This window comes from Hyperolius riggenbachi, chromosome 2, assembly GCF_040937935.1.
Source record: "Hyperolius riggenbachi isolate aHypRig1 chromosome 2, aHypRig1.pri, whole genome shotgun sequence".
Classification (NCBI taxonomy): Eukaryota; Metazoa; Chordata; class Amphibia; order Anura; family Hyperoliidae; genus Hyperolius; species Hyperolius riggenbachi.
The window spans coordinates 488291133-488307582 of record NC_090647.1 but is presented as its reverse complement, the minus strand read 5'-3'; the positions used below and the strand labels follow the sequence as shown (position 1 = coordinate 488307582).

General features: G+C 43.8%; 1 protein-coding gene across 3 annotated transcripts in view; it reads right to left on the bottom strand.

The window, feature by feature from the left end:
* Positions 1-16450, bottom strand: part of BRWD1 (bromodomain and WD repeat domain containing 1) — a 195674-nt gene that overhangs the window by 107864 nt on the left and 71360 nt on the right. For all 3 annotated transcript variants that reach the window (XM_068270377.1, XM_068270379.1, XM_068270378.1), the window contains exons 6-9: positions 15262-15360; positions 15009-15169; positions 12530-12751; positions 3288-3388 (exon numbers count right to left, since the gene is read on the bottom strand). In XM_068270377.1, the coding sequence (XP_068126478.1) occupies positions 3288-3388; positions 12530-12751; positions 15009-15169; positions 15262-15360 (583 nt within the window). The remainder of the gene's footprint in view (positions 1-3287; positions 3389-12529; positions 12752-15008; positions 15170-15261; positions 15361-16450) is intronic.

The window sequence follows — 16450 nt, the reverse complement described above, 5'->3', positions numbered from 1 at the left end:
TAACAACCCCTGGAGGCTATGGAGAGGCTGCACAAGCGCGGGCTCGGGGGGGGGGGGGGGGGGGGAAGGGGGGTAGTTTGGTTACAGCATACAAGGAAATACTGAGGGCTGCCTGTACCTATTTTATCAATCAATGGTGTGTATGGAACAGAGCAGAGGTATCAGCATCCCATCACTCTTTCCTCATACTGTCACATAATGTCAAGCAAGCAGAGCCATATACTGGTACAGAGCCAAAACCCTTTACAAGAACCTAGAGAGAACAGTGTCAGCCACAGCTCAGTGACAAGGCTCAGGGGAAGAGTAAACAAAGTAAAACTGTAAACCCTTTTATACACTGAAAAAGAGACATTTCTTAGAAATCATAAAAGTATAATGGTGTGGCTATTTCCTATGTGGTACAGAGGGTACAATGGTTTGGCTAATATAGCCTGGAGAACAGGAGACATTTGGACTGTAATTTCGATACAGGTTTGCCATCAGTGCTGGACAGAATGAAATTATGACCAGATTAGATTAAGAGTAAAATATCTTGCTGTAATAAAATGGTTGTAAATGAATCTTAAAATGCCAGCTCTGCTTTTAGGTGGTCTCTAATTCCTGGTACACACCATGCAATTTCCTGTCAGATAGATGGGTCGATAGATCATTTCCGACAGGTCCGATCTGATTTCCGATTGTTCTTCTGATCTATGTTGCAATAGAAGTGATGGGAAAATTGATCAGAAAAATGATCGAAAGAAATCGGACCTGTTGGAAATAATCATTTTGACCCATCTATCTGATGGGAAATTGCATGGTGTGTACCAGGCATAAGGACACCTAACGGTGGTGCAGAAGGCTCCAATTACCCATTGCCACATGGTATAGCAAAATATTGCAGCAAAAAATTAAAATATAACAATATTTGCATACTATTCTGTGTTGTAGTAGTGTTACACATCATTTTAGCCACTTGAAGCATGTAAATTATGCTTTTTAACGGTATTTGGAAACAGATTAAAACTAAGAAATCACAACACAAAATGTTGCTATTGTAATTTAACCAGCCAATAAATAGCACTTACCGTAAAAAGCCCTTGCACCTCATAATCCAAATACGATTACTATCGCCCACTGATACATGTCAGGGACTCCCTGCACTCCCCGGTGTCCTGCTCCGCTCCCCCTGTGTAATTGCAAGTAGCAGCAGCAGCCGCCGCATGCATCACTCACCTGACCCAGGATGCCAGTGGCGTAGCTAAGGAGCTGTGGGCCCTGATGCAAGTTTTACAATGGGGCCCCTCCAAGCACTCTATAAATAACAATTGATACAGAGCACCAAAACCTGCCAATTGCAACTACAGTGTCAGAGGTGAAAGAAGAGGATGGGGAACAGCTTGTTAATTACCACTATTCAAAGTATCTATAGAAGTGATTATTATGAGCAGAGGACCAATAGAGAGCTAATACTGCAGTTGAGGGAGGGCGCTTCAGGGCCCCTCTGGCCCAATGCGGTTGCTACCTCTGCAACCCCTATTGCTACGCCCCTGCAGGATGCCCACGGCGATCAGCTGATTCTCCTCTCTCTCACTCCTTCCTCCTAGTGCTGGCACTTACTGGTCACGTCTTTACACACGCGACCGGCACTAGGATGAAGAGTGCGTGAGAGGAAAAGTATTTTATCGCCATGGGCACCCTGGGGTCAGATGAGCGATGCATGCGGCTGCTAATTGCAATTACACAGGGGAAGCGGAGCAGGACAATGAGGCACGGAGGAGGACACCAAGGGGGGCCAGGAGGAGGACATGGGGGGCCAGGCGGAGGACACCAAGGAGGGCCAAGAGGACGACATGGGGGGCCAGGAGGAGGACCCCAAGGGGGGCCAGGAGGAGGATGACAATAATTGGAGAACAACATCTACAAGACACTCCTGAACCATGGATGTACCAGGTCTAGTCGTTCCCCCCCCCAATTGTTGCCCTTTAAACCTAGGTACAGCTTATAGTCCGGAGTGTCTTATATAGTCTGAAAAATACAAATCTACAGTAACTAAATTTCATTATTTGCAGTTGGTTTTGCAGACAGGAAATACTTGTACACTCAATTTTTTTATAAAAATTGATTAGAAAAGCCACTCCTAATCAGCTTATATCGAATAAAACAAAACAAAAAACTGTTTTTCGAGGTTTCTTTATAACGGGCCACTGTTGCCGTACAATCAAATCTATTTATTGTATCGTCTGGCCACATTTGACTGCGATACAGATATAACATTATGGAAGGGATATTAAATGTGAAAAAAATGAGAAATTCATTTTGGTTGGATCATGTATGGCCACCTTTAAGTGTGTCAAATGATCAGTACTATATAAATACATAATTATTATTACAGTTGAAATCATTACAATGCATATAGATGTGTTTGAAAGAAATAGTGTTTTTTTCCCCCCTAAAACTGGAGTTACCTATGAACCAAGTCCTCTGCTTTTTTTTGTTACTTGTAAAAACAAAACAGAGGACACCAAGAGCCCAATAGTGCAATATTGTCTGGTAAGCTCAATATATAATGTAATGTCAAAGGTTCTTATACTCACAAAGGTGGGTTACCATCAGGTAACCACTTGACAGGCAGGTGGGGAGTATTAGTACCTGACCCCACTCAGGTATAAAAGTCGCTCTCTGTAGATAGGAAAATGGGGAAAGAACCCCTCCACCAGGGGTGGACTTAATCGTGCTGTAATATGTACGAACAGAGGCGCCAAGCAGAGTAAAACAATGTTCTAAAAATGATAAAAAGAGGGAAGTCGAGGTGGACTTACCTCCCTCTGGTAGTGGACATATACTCAAATTCAGAGTAAAAAATATACAATTTATTCACAGCTCCATAAAATCGCAACGCGTTTCGCGGTCAACAATCCTGCTTCATCAGGCAGTACAGGAGCATATAAAACTGGTTCAGGTCCATAAAGCGTGTGAGCGCCTCTGACAGACAGAGGCGCTCACACGCTTTATGGACCTGAACCAGTTTTATATGCTCCTGTACTGCCTGATGAAGCGGGATTGTTGACCGCGAAACGCGTTGCGATTTTATGGAGCTGTGAATAAATTGTATATTTTTTACTCTGCATTTGAGTATATGTCCACTACCAGAGGGAGGCAAGTCCACCTCGACTTCCCTCTTTATTATTTTTAGAACATTGTTTTACTCTGCTTGGCGCCTCTGTTCGTACATATTACAGCACGCTTTTTTTGTTAAGAGTTTTTGAAAAAAAAAAAAAAAAAAAAAATCTTTTTTAGCTACCTACTTAAACTGTAGGGTATCCGCATCCCATTGCCACAGACAGACTGTTGCATCGCCTCCTGTAGACACCAGGTACCGCACAGAACCTTTCACCAGTGGGCTGAACTAGAAAAGAATCAGTAAGTTGGGTAAGTGCTCAGCTGTAAACAAGTATCATTAAAATAAAAATAATATATATACACTAATCAGCCACAACCACTGACAAGTATGATGAAGGACCTCCTTTTACCATGGAACCTGTCAGGAATCGGGATACATTGGGCAAGTGGTCTGTCCTGAAGATGTGTTGGAAGTAAGTAGAAAAAGGTACATTTTGACTGCAAGACAATTGGCTTCCTCTTAGCAAACAAGAACGGTTTAGGACATTGCTAAACATGCTTACAAAATAAATCGGGGAGACATGTCTGCCTTCTCCTTATAGGGTATGGAAAGTGTTTTTCCCCTCGGAGAGGAGAGAATCTGTACAAACTAATACTTTTTGGGGAAGCCCATTGAATTTTCCCAATGGCCTTCACATTAAACAGGACATTAAAGGACAACTGGAGCTAGAGAAATATGGAGGCTGACATATTTATTTTCTTTTAAGCAAAACCAGTTGCCTGGCAGACCTGCTGATCCTCTGTCTCTAATAAATTTAGCCATAGAGCCTGAACAAGCTTGCAGCAGATCGGGTGTTTCTGACATTATTGTCAGATCCGACAAGATTAGCCGCATGCATGTTTCTGGTGCTTTTCAGACACAACTGCAGCCAAATAGACTAGTAGGGCTGCCAGGCAACTGGTATTATTAAAATGGAAATAAATATGGCAGCCTCCATATCCCTCTCGCTACAGTTATTGTTTAATTGTATCCGGCACCAGTGCCTCTAGCAGCAGCTAGTACAAAATATTGGAAAGGGTTTAATTAAATCTGAGCTAACTTAAGGGCCCGTTCAGACTACAAAATGCGGACCGCAACGCATGCGGACCGCAACGCGTACGAACGCACGCATGTCCGCGTTCGTATGCGTTGCGTGGCTGATCCCATCACTGAAAAGTGAATGGGACAGCCGCGCGTTTTTGTAAAATCTGCGTGCAGCATGCGTTCCCGGACCGCACAGGTCCGGAACGCATGCTGTGTGAACATCAGACATTGCACTATATGCAATGTCTGATGTCGTGCGTTTTGGCCACCTGCACGCGTTTCCAAAACGCGGCTGGAAACGCGTGCAGTGTGAACGGGCCCTAAGACTTACGACACTTTTCTTGTTTGTGGTCATGCTTCCCCTTATGTATACAAGAACTTGGGCCTTCGCAGTACAATGGAGCCCTTTGGGCAGAGTAAAAAATTTTACTTCTGCGTGAATGCATTTACTTTCAAACTGAAGCGCTGTCTGTACATTAAAAAAAAAAATTCAAAACAGTGCAATATCACTGAGGATCTGCTGCTAATGTCTTGGTGCCAGACACCATTGAGGTCTAGCGGAATACATGCCTCAGAGGGTCAACACAAAGGGGAACTACACTATGTTAGGCAGGGGGTCCCCAGGTTCAGCACTGTCCCCGGTTCAGGTTTGCTGCCTTCAGGAGCCCTCGGAAGCACTTGTGTCCCCGAGTGTTTACAAAGATGGATGTCTCCCTACTTTGCATGCACTAAAGTGCGCTCAGGCATGAGCAATACAGATTGGCCAGTCAAGAAGGAAGCCAAGAAATGTGGAATAAAAACATCCAAGGAATATCAGGTTTATAGCTAAATGCATTCATTTGTACAGAACACATGAAAATAATGTGTGATTTAATTTCATCCATTCAAAAGGCTTAAAGCTAACACTGACTTAAAAAAAAAAAAAAAAGCTGTACATAGCCGACGCTATGAGAAGCAGCCTAACACTCAGAACACAGAGGTGTACACGTGTATTCAGGGCTTGCAGGGCTGTGGAGTCTTTACAAAAATCACCCGACTCCTTAGTTTATGAAACCACCGACTCCAGGTACCCAAAACGGCTCAGACTCCGACTCCACAGCCCTGGTTTCTTGTACAGTCCCTTTCAATTCGCAACTGTTCCTTTTAAATAATACTCTCTATATCAATGCATACTAACACTAACAAACCTTTTCCAATGTTTTGTATATTTCTGTTGATTAGGCCATGCCTTTTTAAGAATAAACTGTTCTAACTATAAAAAAAAAAAAAAAAAAAAAAAAAAAAAGAAAAGAAAAAGAATGGTTTTGATTTGCCAGTAACTAAACAGGAAACCATTGACTTTCTGTATACACTATTCTGTTCTGTTAGGATGTACTGTAACTCATAACACTGTTGATATACAAAACCTGTTTAAAACGTATTGTCGGCAAGCCTTAAAGAGACACTGAAGCGGAAAAAAAAATATGATATAATGAACTGGTTGTGTACTACAGCTAAGAAATAAAGCATTAGGAGCAGAGACATAAGTCTAATATTTGTTTCCAGTACAGGAAGAGTTAAGAAACTCCAGTTATCTACGCAAATAGCCATTGAGCTCTGCAACTTTGAAAGTCCTGGAGAGCTCTGACTTCTGATTAGGTTATCTCAACTGTATTAGGTTTTTCTTTTGCAGAGAACAGTTCAGGACAGGTCAAAAGTTCACTGCCTGTTCTGCAAAAACTTTTAGAATGCTGAGTAGTGTGTAAACTGCACATATTAGAGAATGATGCAATGCTATATAAAAAAAAAAAAAAAAAAAAAAAAAAAGCTGTATAACTGAAAATAAAAATATGAGAATATTTTTTTTGCTACCAATGTTCTAGTAATTACCCCTGCTACACAACCAATTCATGATGTCATTTTTTTTTCACTTCAGTGTCTATTTAAGCTTTTGAAAGGGATTAAATAAAATGACAGTACTGTAAATTGATATATGGACACACCATGTAATTTCCTGTCAGATGGGTCAAAACGATTATTTCCAACAGGTCCGATTTGATTTCCAATCGTTTCACTGATCAATTTTGTATATAAGTGATCGGACAATCGATCCAATAAACGATTAAAAAGTCATATTGGAAATGTCGGAAATAATGGATTCGACCTGTTAATCTGACCATGCATCTGGAAAATGCATGGTGTGTACCCGGCATTACACAAGCAAACACCTGCTCCCCAATATTCCCCAGGTAGTGGAGAACAGGGTTCAGCTACATGACAACAAAAACACTTTGTTTTATTTCAGAGTCAATGCCAAAAGTCAATAATAATAATAATAATACTACACTGAACATGGTGAGAACAGCAACAGCGCAGAAGTAACCAAAGCAACTACAACGCATTTGTCTGTCATAAAGTAAACACTAAAATATAGAGCATGCTTTTCATAACATACAGAAGAATTTAAGCAACTACACGATCACACTGTGACCTTGACCAAGTGTTTCCTTTGAATGTCGTCAAATGGGCACAAGGACAAACATACAAAGTGTATTCACAAACAGCAGGGGAAAAAAATCTTGTAACACAACTAGCACAATAGGCTTACTGTTTGTCTGCCAAGCTCAAGATTGTGTGTGAAATCAGCAAAAAACAAAAAAAAAAAAAAAGTGTCTTTAGTGTCTTGGCACCAGTTTAACGTACAGCCAGCGCTTCAGTTTTGGGGCTCTTTTCCACTACGCCGTTTGCGATGGCTGAATCGCAAAACCGCAAATCGCTAGTGATTTTTCAAATCGCTACAGTTTGCTTTTAATATAGAAATCGCGGTAGGTCATTTCCACTACCGCGATTCGTTTTTTACCTGATCGCGATCACGCGGCGGAACGATTATTGCCGCGATTTTGCTATGCAGTGCAAACGTCGTGAAATCGCAGCGAAAATTTTGTGCATTTGCTGAATCGCAATCAGCGTTCAGCGCGAACGCTAGCGATTGCTAGTGGAAAAGGGCCCTTAAATTGAATGTATTCACCCAGAAGTAAACAAGGTCTACAACGTTTCAGGAACTTTGCAGTACTCCATCAAACCAATGTTTTATATTCTAGTCTACACTGATAAGGAGGTCCATGTGTGGTGCCAAAACAATGCAAAGTCTGGGGGTTGTTAGATTGTGGATGAATATACTATTTACTGTAAGCACCCATTCAGTAAAGAAAGAAAGGAGGGGGGTGTAGACATTTTGGGAGTGTTTTGCTGCCCTGTGTGTATCGGAGGATATCTGAGGAAATTTCTACAACTTCTTATCCACACAGGAAGTGAGGAAATCTCTAGCAACATCGCCAAGAGAAAGAGCCCATGTAGACTGGGGAAGCATTAGAATCTACAACTAGTTTTTAACACTGTCCTGGGACTATCTGTTTTTACATCAGAACTGAGAGGGATATAGTGACTACCATATCAATTTTAGTAATACCAGTTGCTCGGCGGTCCTACTAATCTGTTTGGCTGCAGTAGTGTCTAATCACACACCCGAAACGAGCATGCAGCTAATCCAGTCAGAAACATCTAAACCGCATGCTTGTTCAGGGTCTATGGCCAAAGGTGGCCATACATCAGGCAACTTAGCGGCCGATGGACCATCCAATTACATTATAATCAGATGAAAATCGGTGTTGCCAAATGCATGCCCGATCGGCGGTGCGACCACTATGGGGCCAAAATTGGTCACATTACTAGGTCAGACATGCTGCAAGATGTAGGTCTGACTTTCTTGATCGGTGCACAGTGGTAACTGTGCGCAATATCGGGAGGAGCGGAAAATGCGACAAAACCCTCAGATGTTCCCGGAATGTATAAATGTGCTGTAAGTGTGCATTTATACATTAGCCATCCTGTGATGCAGTGCCTGTCCGTCTGCCACCACTATACAATTAACCGCATACACGCTGCCAGCACAAGACGTCACACACACCACGCCGGCAGTATGTGGCTAATAGAAGACAAACTGGCACCGTGTCACAGGACAGGTAATGTATAAACGCACACTTACTGCACATTATACATTAGGAGAACAGCGGTGGATGTGGCGGGCTCGGACAATTCCCAAGAGATTTCATGTTGAAATTGTTCTGGAATTGGCCAGCAATGTATGGGCAGCAGACACCTCTCTCTCTCTCTAATTAGATTTGGCCATTATCGTTAGATATATGGGTACCTTTAGTCTATTAAAAAAAAAAAAATGTAGTTGCCGTTAAGGTGACCACACACACACACTATATAATATAGAGATTCTTACAGCAATGCCATAAAAACAATTGGTTGCATAGAAAAATCGAAAACTTTTTTTTATGGAGTAGGAAAACTGATCAAATTTTCCATTTTTATCGATACAAGTCAATCTGGAGTGGCTGCTTTTCTGTTCAATTTTATGAAAACTGAATGGTGTATGACAGATTGTCAGTTTCTTGATTTATAGACCCAAGAATTTTTTTTCAGTTTTCTCTCACTGTTTTTCATAAATGGGGAAACATGTATGTATATTTGTGTATATACACTCACCTAAAAGATAATTAGGAACACCTGTTCAATTTCTCATTAATGCAATTATCTAATCAACCAATCACATGGCAGTTGCTTCAATGCATTTAGGGGTGTGGTCCTGGTCAAGACAATCTCCTGAACTCCAAACTGAATGTCAGAATGGGAAGAAAGGTGATTTAAAGGGAACCTTAACTGAACGGGGGGTAAAGAGTTTCACTTACCTGGGGCTATTACCAGCCCTCTGCAGCACTCCTGTGCCCTCGGAGCCACTCTGGAATCCTCCGGTCCCCCGCTGTCACTTAGTTTCGTTTTTGACGACTCACCAGTCGGCCGGCCACCATGCGTATTATTGGACGCCTTCCCTACTGCAATTAGCGCTGTTGCGGACCGCAACGCATACAAAAATACGCGATTCCGCATTCCAGATATGCGGCAACGCGTATTTTTTTAAGTGTTGCAGTCCGCAACAGCGCTAATTGCAGTAGGGAATGCGTCCAATACGCATGGCGGCCGGCCAACTGGTGAGTAGTCAAAAACGAAACTAAGTGACAGCGGGGGACAGGAGGATTCCAGAGCGGCTCTGATGGCACAGGACTGCTGCAGGGGGCTGGTAATAGCCCCAGGTAATTAAAACTCTTTACCCCCCGTTCAGTTAAGGTTCCCTTTAAGCAATTTTGAGCGTGGCATGGTTATTGGTGCCAGACGGGCCAGTCTGAGTTTTTCACAATCTGCTCAGTTACTGGGATTTTCACGCACAACCTTTTCTAGGGTTTACAAACAATGGTGTGAAAAGGGAAAAAAAATTCAGTATGCGGCAGTCCTGTGGGCCAAAAATGCCTTGTTGATGCTAGAGGTCAGAGGAGAATGGGCTGACTGATTCAAGTTGATAGAAGAGCAACGTGACTGAAATAGCCACTTGTTACAACCGAGGTATGCAGCAAAGCATTTGTGAAGCCACAACATGCACAACCTTGAGGCGGATGGGCTACAACAGCAGAAGACCCCGCCGGGTACCACTCATCTCCACTACAAACAGGAAAAGAGGCTACAATTTGCACGAGCTCACCAAAATTAGACAGTTGAAGACTGGAAAAATGTTGCCCAGTCTGATGAGTCTCGATAGAGTCACAATTTGGTGTAATCAGAAAGAAAACATGGATCCATCATGCCTTGTTAACACTGTGCAGGCTGGTGGTGTAATGGTGTGGGGGACGTAATTGGGCATTGTTTAAATGCCACGGGCTCCCTGAGCATTGTTTCTGACCATGTCCATCCCTTCATGACCACCATGTTCCCATCCTCTGATGGCTACTTTGGAACGGGAGCTTCATGCCCTGGATGTGCATCCCAAAAAATTCCATCAACTGCAAGATGCTATCCTATCAATATGGGCCAACTTTTCTTAAGAATGCTTTCAGCACCTGGTTGAATCAATGCCACATAGAATTAAGGCAGTTCTGAAGGCGAAAGGGGGTCACCGTATTCGTATGGTGTTCCTAATAATGTGTGTGTGTGTGTGTGTGTGTGTGTGTGTGTGTGTGTGTGTGTGTGTGTGTGTGTGTGTGTGTGTGTGTGTGTGTGTGTGTGTGTGTGTGTGTGTGTGTGTGTGTGTGTGTGTGTGTGTGTGTGTGTGTGTGTGTGTGTGTGTGTGTGTGTGTGTGTGTGTGTGTGTGTGTTAATATATACATACATAAACATATACACGTGTGGCCACCATTAGGGCCCATTCACACCTGAGCGGGAATCGCACGATTCCCGCTCACGGCAAACCGCTAGCGGTTCTGCAAGAACCGCTACACAATGTAGCGCGAGTGGCAGTGTTCTCACTGCCGCGGTTGCGGTTAGCGATAACCGCAACCGCGCTGCATGCAGCGGTTTGCCGGCGACGAGCGTTCCGCGATTTGCGATTGTGATTAGCGTGCATAGCACGCTAATCGCGATCGCTCCAAACCCGCCGCAGTGTCCAGTGATTTTTCCGCGCTAATCGCGGGAAAATCACTCCCACAGAACGCCGGCGGTAATCGCCGGCGTTCTGCGGTTTTAAGTGTAAAGGGGCCCTTAGTGAGAATAAAAAAAGCTTTGTTTAAAAAACAAGCAAAGAAAGAGGTTTAGGGCCAGTTCCCATCCCTGCATTAGGTTTTTGTTTTTGGTGCCTCCTCTATGGATTTACAGAGTTACGTGTCACAGCTGCCTCCATACAGTGCTGATGGACTGGTTTATCTGAAGGAACGCCATGATGAAGGGACAGATGGTGTCCTCCATAATCCAGCAGAGGAAGGCATAGTCACCAACTCTCCACAAAGCTCGGGAATGCATTCACAGGCAGTTTCTTCTGTGTTACAAGGTCTGTGTGGATCAATTTCCTCAGTTTTCACACAGATCTGATTTCCAATATTTTTTTTTTTAATTGATATTGTATACAGTAGAAGTGATCAGAAAAAATGAACAGAAAGGATTGGAAATCAGATTGGACCTGCTAGAAATAATCTATTGACCTGTCTATCTGACAGGAAATTGCATGCCGTGTACCGGGCATAAGATGCATTTTAGATGAGTTTGTGACTTCCTTTACATGAGATTACACTTAAACACAATATACAGATTTAGTAGGAAGCACATGAAGGCTGCCATGTTTATTACCTTTTAAAGGAAACCAGAGCTGGTATAAAGAAAACGTTTTATACATACCTGGGGCTTCCTCCAGCCCCATACGCATAGATCAATCCCACGCCGCCGTCCTCCGCTGCATGTAGCTCCAGTACCGGGTCCTGTCACTTCAGCCAGTCGGGGCCGTTCTACGCAGGAGAAGTGCGCCCTCTACGTATTTCCCCAGCGGCTGCTGGAGAGATACCAAACAGCGCACTTCTCTTACATCAGACTTGTTCCGACTGACGGACCCGTATCGGAGCTGCAGGAAGACGGAGGATGGCGGCGTGGGATTGATCCATGCGTATGGGACTGGAGGAAGCCCCAGGTATGTATAAAACGTTTTCTTTATACCAGCTCTGGTGCACTTTAAACAATACCAGATGCCTGGCAGTCCAGCTGACCTTTCTGGCTGCAGTAGTGTCTCCAAAGATCCGGATCTGCATGGTTGTTCAGGGTCTATGGCTATGTGGAACTGATGTCTCCATTGCATGCAGTTTTCAACTCCTATGTATGTGTGCTAAAGCATGCATAAGCTTAGTATCAAGAGAAGAAAAGTGGAGTTCCAGCACTCAAAATGGATTACAGCAGGGGGCTAGGCTAGGCTGTGATGAGCTATGGACTGCAAGGGTATGGGTCCCTTTAAACTGCGTGCTCCGGCAGAATGAAAAAGTACATGGTCATATTGTAGCAACAGAGAGAGAGAGTAAAGCCAGCACTGCAATTGGGATTATTTATTGTGCAGATAAAAGACACTTACAGTCAAGTTGCAGCCAGATGCTAAGGCAGGTTAAGTGGGCGCTGCAACTTGACTGTAAGTGTCTTTTATCTGCATGCATAAGCTTAGTATGTGCATTTCCAGTAGTCTTTTGTTCACCCATATATAGGAGGACAGGTGCTGCTTGGTTCAGAGCACTTGCGTTTTCTCTTCCTATGTGTGTATTAGAGGCAGAGGATCAGCAGGATAGCCTGGCAACTGGTATTACTTAACAGGAAATAAATATGGCAGCCTCTATACCACTCTAACATCAGGCTGCAGACACAAAATTTGCTTTCAGTTCAATAAAAATTTCGGTAGAAAGAACTGCCATTAGCAGCTGTAAGGTCAAACTTTGATTTCTTGCACGTCATGACACAAAAGCAAAATGTAATCGATTGATTATGGAAGACTTGTGTGCTTACCAGTAAGGAGTTAACAGACACGGAGTGACCTTGGAGCACAGCCACAGGGGCACACGTTCTTAGTGACCAGACTCGGATAATCTTTTCACAGCTTGCAGCAGCAATCAGTGTATTCTCATAGTTCACAGTAAGTTCAGAGATCTCAGCTGAGTGACCTCTTAGTGTGGCTAGCAGCCGACCATCAAGTGCAGACCAGATCTTCACCAAGCAATCATCAGAGCCCTGGAAGAGAAAAACAGAAGATAAAACAGCATTCCCTCCTGCCTGACATTACTACACATAGAGGTAATCATTTAAGTGTACCCGAGGCGGATTGTATATAGGTTATAGGACACAGAGGCATGATCTCTGCCGAATGACATGCCTCTGTGTCCTGGTGCCGCTGTCAGTCCCCCTCAAAGCTAATCGACAATCTGATTGTCCCTAGCCTTTTTTGCTGGAAGGGCACTCCTGCAATACGCCCACACCAGCATTAGGAATGCCCCTTCCAGCTTCACTCACCTCATACCTCCGCCTCCTCACTCCTATCAGGGCTAAGCCGTGACCCAGGAAGTACTTCCGGTTCACGGTCATCTTGGATTTCTTACGCTAGTGATCAGACATTACACCAACTGTGGTGGATGAACGGAGCCACAGAGAGCGGCGGGGAGTGGCACAGATTCATCTGGGAGGCGGCGTGGAGCAGGTAGTATGGTGTTTTTGTTTTGTTTTTTTACAATTTTCGTGCCTCCTCAGGTTCCCTTTAAAGGGAACCTTAAGGCTGATTTCAAAAAATGACTTTTACTCACCCGAGGCTCCCCTCAGCCTCCTGCAGCTGAACGGTGCCCTCGCCGTCTCCCTCCGATACACCTGGACTCGCCGCCGGCCACTTTCGGTTTGGTCGTCACCGGCAGACAGGCTGGGAACGCGGCTGATTACCCGCTTCCCAGCTGCAATAGCGCCCTTTACAATGCTATTGCGGCCGGGAACGCGGATAATTAGCCGCGTTCCCAGCCTGTCGGCCGGTGACGACCAAACCGAAAGTGGCCGGCGGCGAGTCCAGGTGTATCGGAGGGACACAGCGAGGGCACCGTTCAGCTGCAGGAGGCTGAGGGTAGCCTCGGGTGAGTAAAAGTCATTTTTTTTCTCAGACTTAAGTATCACTTTAAAGCATACATGCCAAACTCCGTCCCGCGGGCCAAATTTGGCACTCAGAGCCATTAAAATTGGCCCTCAAGGGGTTTCACCACTTTACATTATGTTTGGCCCACTCTAGATTGAGAGGGAAGCTATATTGGAGGTGAAGCCCTAGAATACCATAGAAGCCATATGGGGCGGTAGGGAGGAAAACACTAGACACCAGGGAACTGTATAAGGAAGGGAGGACCACTAGGCACCAGGGAACTTTATAAGAGAAGAAGGTGGCCAGTAGACATGGAGGTTGGCCCACGACTAGTTCCCAAAGTACAATTTCAGCCCACTTTGTATTTGAGTTTGACACCTCTGCTTTAAAGGGAACCTGAAGTGAGACTGATATGGAGGCTGCCATATTTACTTCTTTTTAAACAATACCAACTAGCTGGCAGCCCTGCTGATCTCTTTGGCTGCAGTAGTATCAGTAACACCTGATCTGCATGTTTATTAAGTGTATATGGCTAAAAGTATTAGAGGCATAAACTCAGTAGGACAGCCAAGTAATCTGCATTGTTTGAAAGAAAATAAATGACAGTCTAGATATACCTCTCAGTTCAGGTGTGCTTTAAACCAGAAGGTATTTGCACTAATTCAGTGAGCAAGTATGATTTTTTCCCATGATGCATCTCTCCCAACTATTGCAAATCATCTCTTTATGCCCCTGGAAGCCAGGCACACATATATAGTGAGAACATAGCTTGTACATTTTACAGAGCCACACCAATCCAACATGCATACAGCCACTTCAGACTTTATGGTTCTCCTTATTTCATGGCATGGCTTCATATGGCTCTGAGACTATCCTAGTGGTTCTGGGTCAGCAGGAGCTATCTGGGCACTCTGTAGTACTGGTCCAAGCCCTATCTCAGCCTTATCAATCCATGCCATGCAATGATGAGAACTATAAAGTGAATCTGAATTGAGGCCATAATCCTTATTTTAAGGCGGTAAATTACTTAGTAAATACTAAATACTTTATCACAATGGTGATAGCAGCTCAGAATCGTTATTAAAGATCAGAGATTAGCTTAGTAAATGGTGACCAAGTGTCACTATTGTCAGGGTACATCATTGCACATGTATTAGAACACTCCTCGATGAGCATTTGTTTATTTACTAGTAATAAGTAAAAGCGGCGTAATCAGATTTTCGAATCTGTCTGGAGATCGCACACATGGGTGCCTAGATACAGGAAATGGTGATCTGAAATTTGCCTTTTGTCTTTCCATTTGAAAACTATCAACAGATCTTAAGAAGTCCCTTATGCTGACAGTTTGATTTGAGGATCAGAATCAAGCCTACTTACAGTGAAGATCCTCTGGCCAGTACGGTCAAAGGCAACACAGTAGACAGAGGAGAGATGGCCGAGAATCCTCTTCTGCATCCTGATCTGCTGGTACGTGCATACAGGAAATGCCGTTGAGAATTTTGTGGCGCCCGTAAGATGTTTCCCATAATGCACATCCACTGAAATACAAAAGGGAATCAAAGAATGGAAGGAAATCATGCAGGCTATATTACACAAGCTCACAGACAGGACTGACTGTATTTTGCCATACCAACACTGGGAGTAGTCTTCACATTCACAGGCACTTCTGGGGGTCTCCCACGTTGCAGTGTAGCAAACAATTTCTTGCTCCATTGAGCTTTCCTGTGGCCTGAACACATAGAAAGGGCGTTGTCTTCAGAAAAATATTCTGCATAGTCAATTTACCAAAGTCCTTAAAGCTTACCTTAAGACACTATTCAATCAATGTTAGAACCTCTGCCTGTTTGTGACTTTAGGTTTCATTTACACAAAGGGGCCTATTTATGAAGTGATGATAGATTGCTGCTGCTGTACAGCTCACCCTGCATTGCTGAGTATCATCAAAGAATATGCAAAGTAAGAAACATCTGTGTTATAATCAAAGGATAGTTTTTTGTTTTTTTTTGCAAAGAAAGAAGACTGCAATGTACAGTGATGTTTGTTGTCTGGTTGCCAGCTCTACATTTACTGAAGCAAGTCACATGATGTAGGAAGCACACTCTTCAATGAAAGGAATGGTCATGATAGGTGGCCAGTGACTGACAAGGGTCAGGGCCCATGTGGAAGGAGGTGCCATTATTGCCTATTACAAGCTCCTCTGTGCCTCCACAGATATGAATAGAGCCTTTCATTCAGGTGGCAAAGCTCTTCTTGTGGACAGATATGATAAGACACACAGCTACATCTTCTGGATGCTGGCAATATTGTAATTTTACCATTCACCACTTTATAATTAGGCTCGAGAGAAAAATTTTCCCAAGTAGTGATGGAAAGTATGATGAAGGCGATGCAACTTTTTGGGGGAGCAGGTGCTAGGAGGTGCAGTAGGTTGATCAACACCTGCAAAACAGCTAGCAGCTTTGCTGGGCTATCAGATCTTTGCCAGGAGACCATCTACATGTAGTGTGTATGTTCTCCAAAGGTTTAAGTGGGTTTCCTCCAAGCACTGCAGGCTCCTGCTACATTCTAGAAACCTACTACAAAGTTAACTGCTTTCCTCCAAAAAATGTGGCCTGTGACTATGGTAGGGACATTAGAATAGGACTGTGGTGGGGATTAGACTGAGGGACAGATAATGACATGACTATGTTCTCAGTAGATGCACTGCTGAAGACATCAGAGCCATATAAAAGAATAAAATACTCTGTCAAGCAGTGCATGGCTAGTAGGGCACAGGTGCAAATGCTCCAATAAGGGACCTAGATCATTACTACAGAACC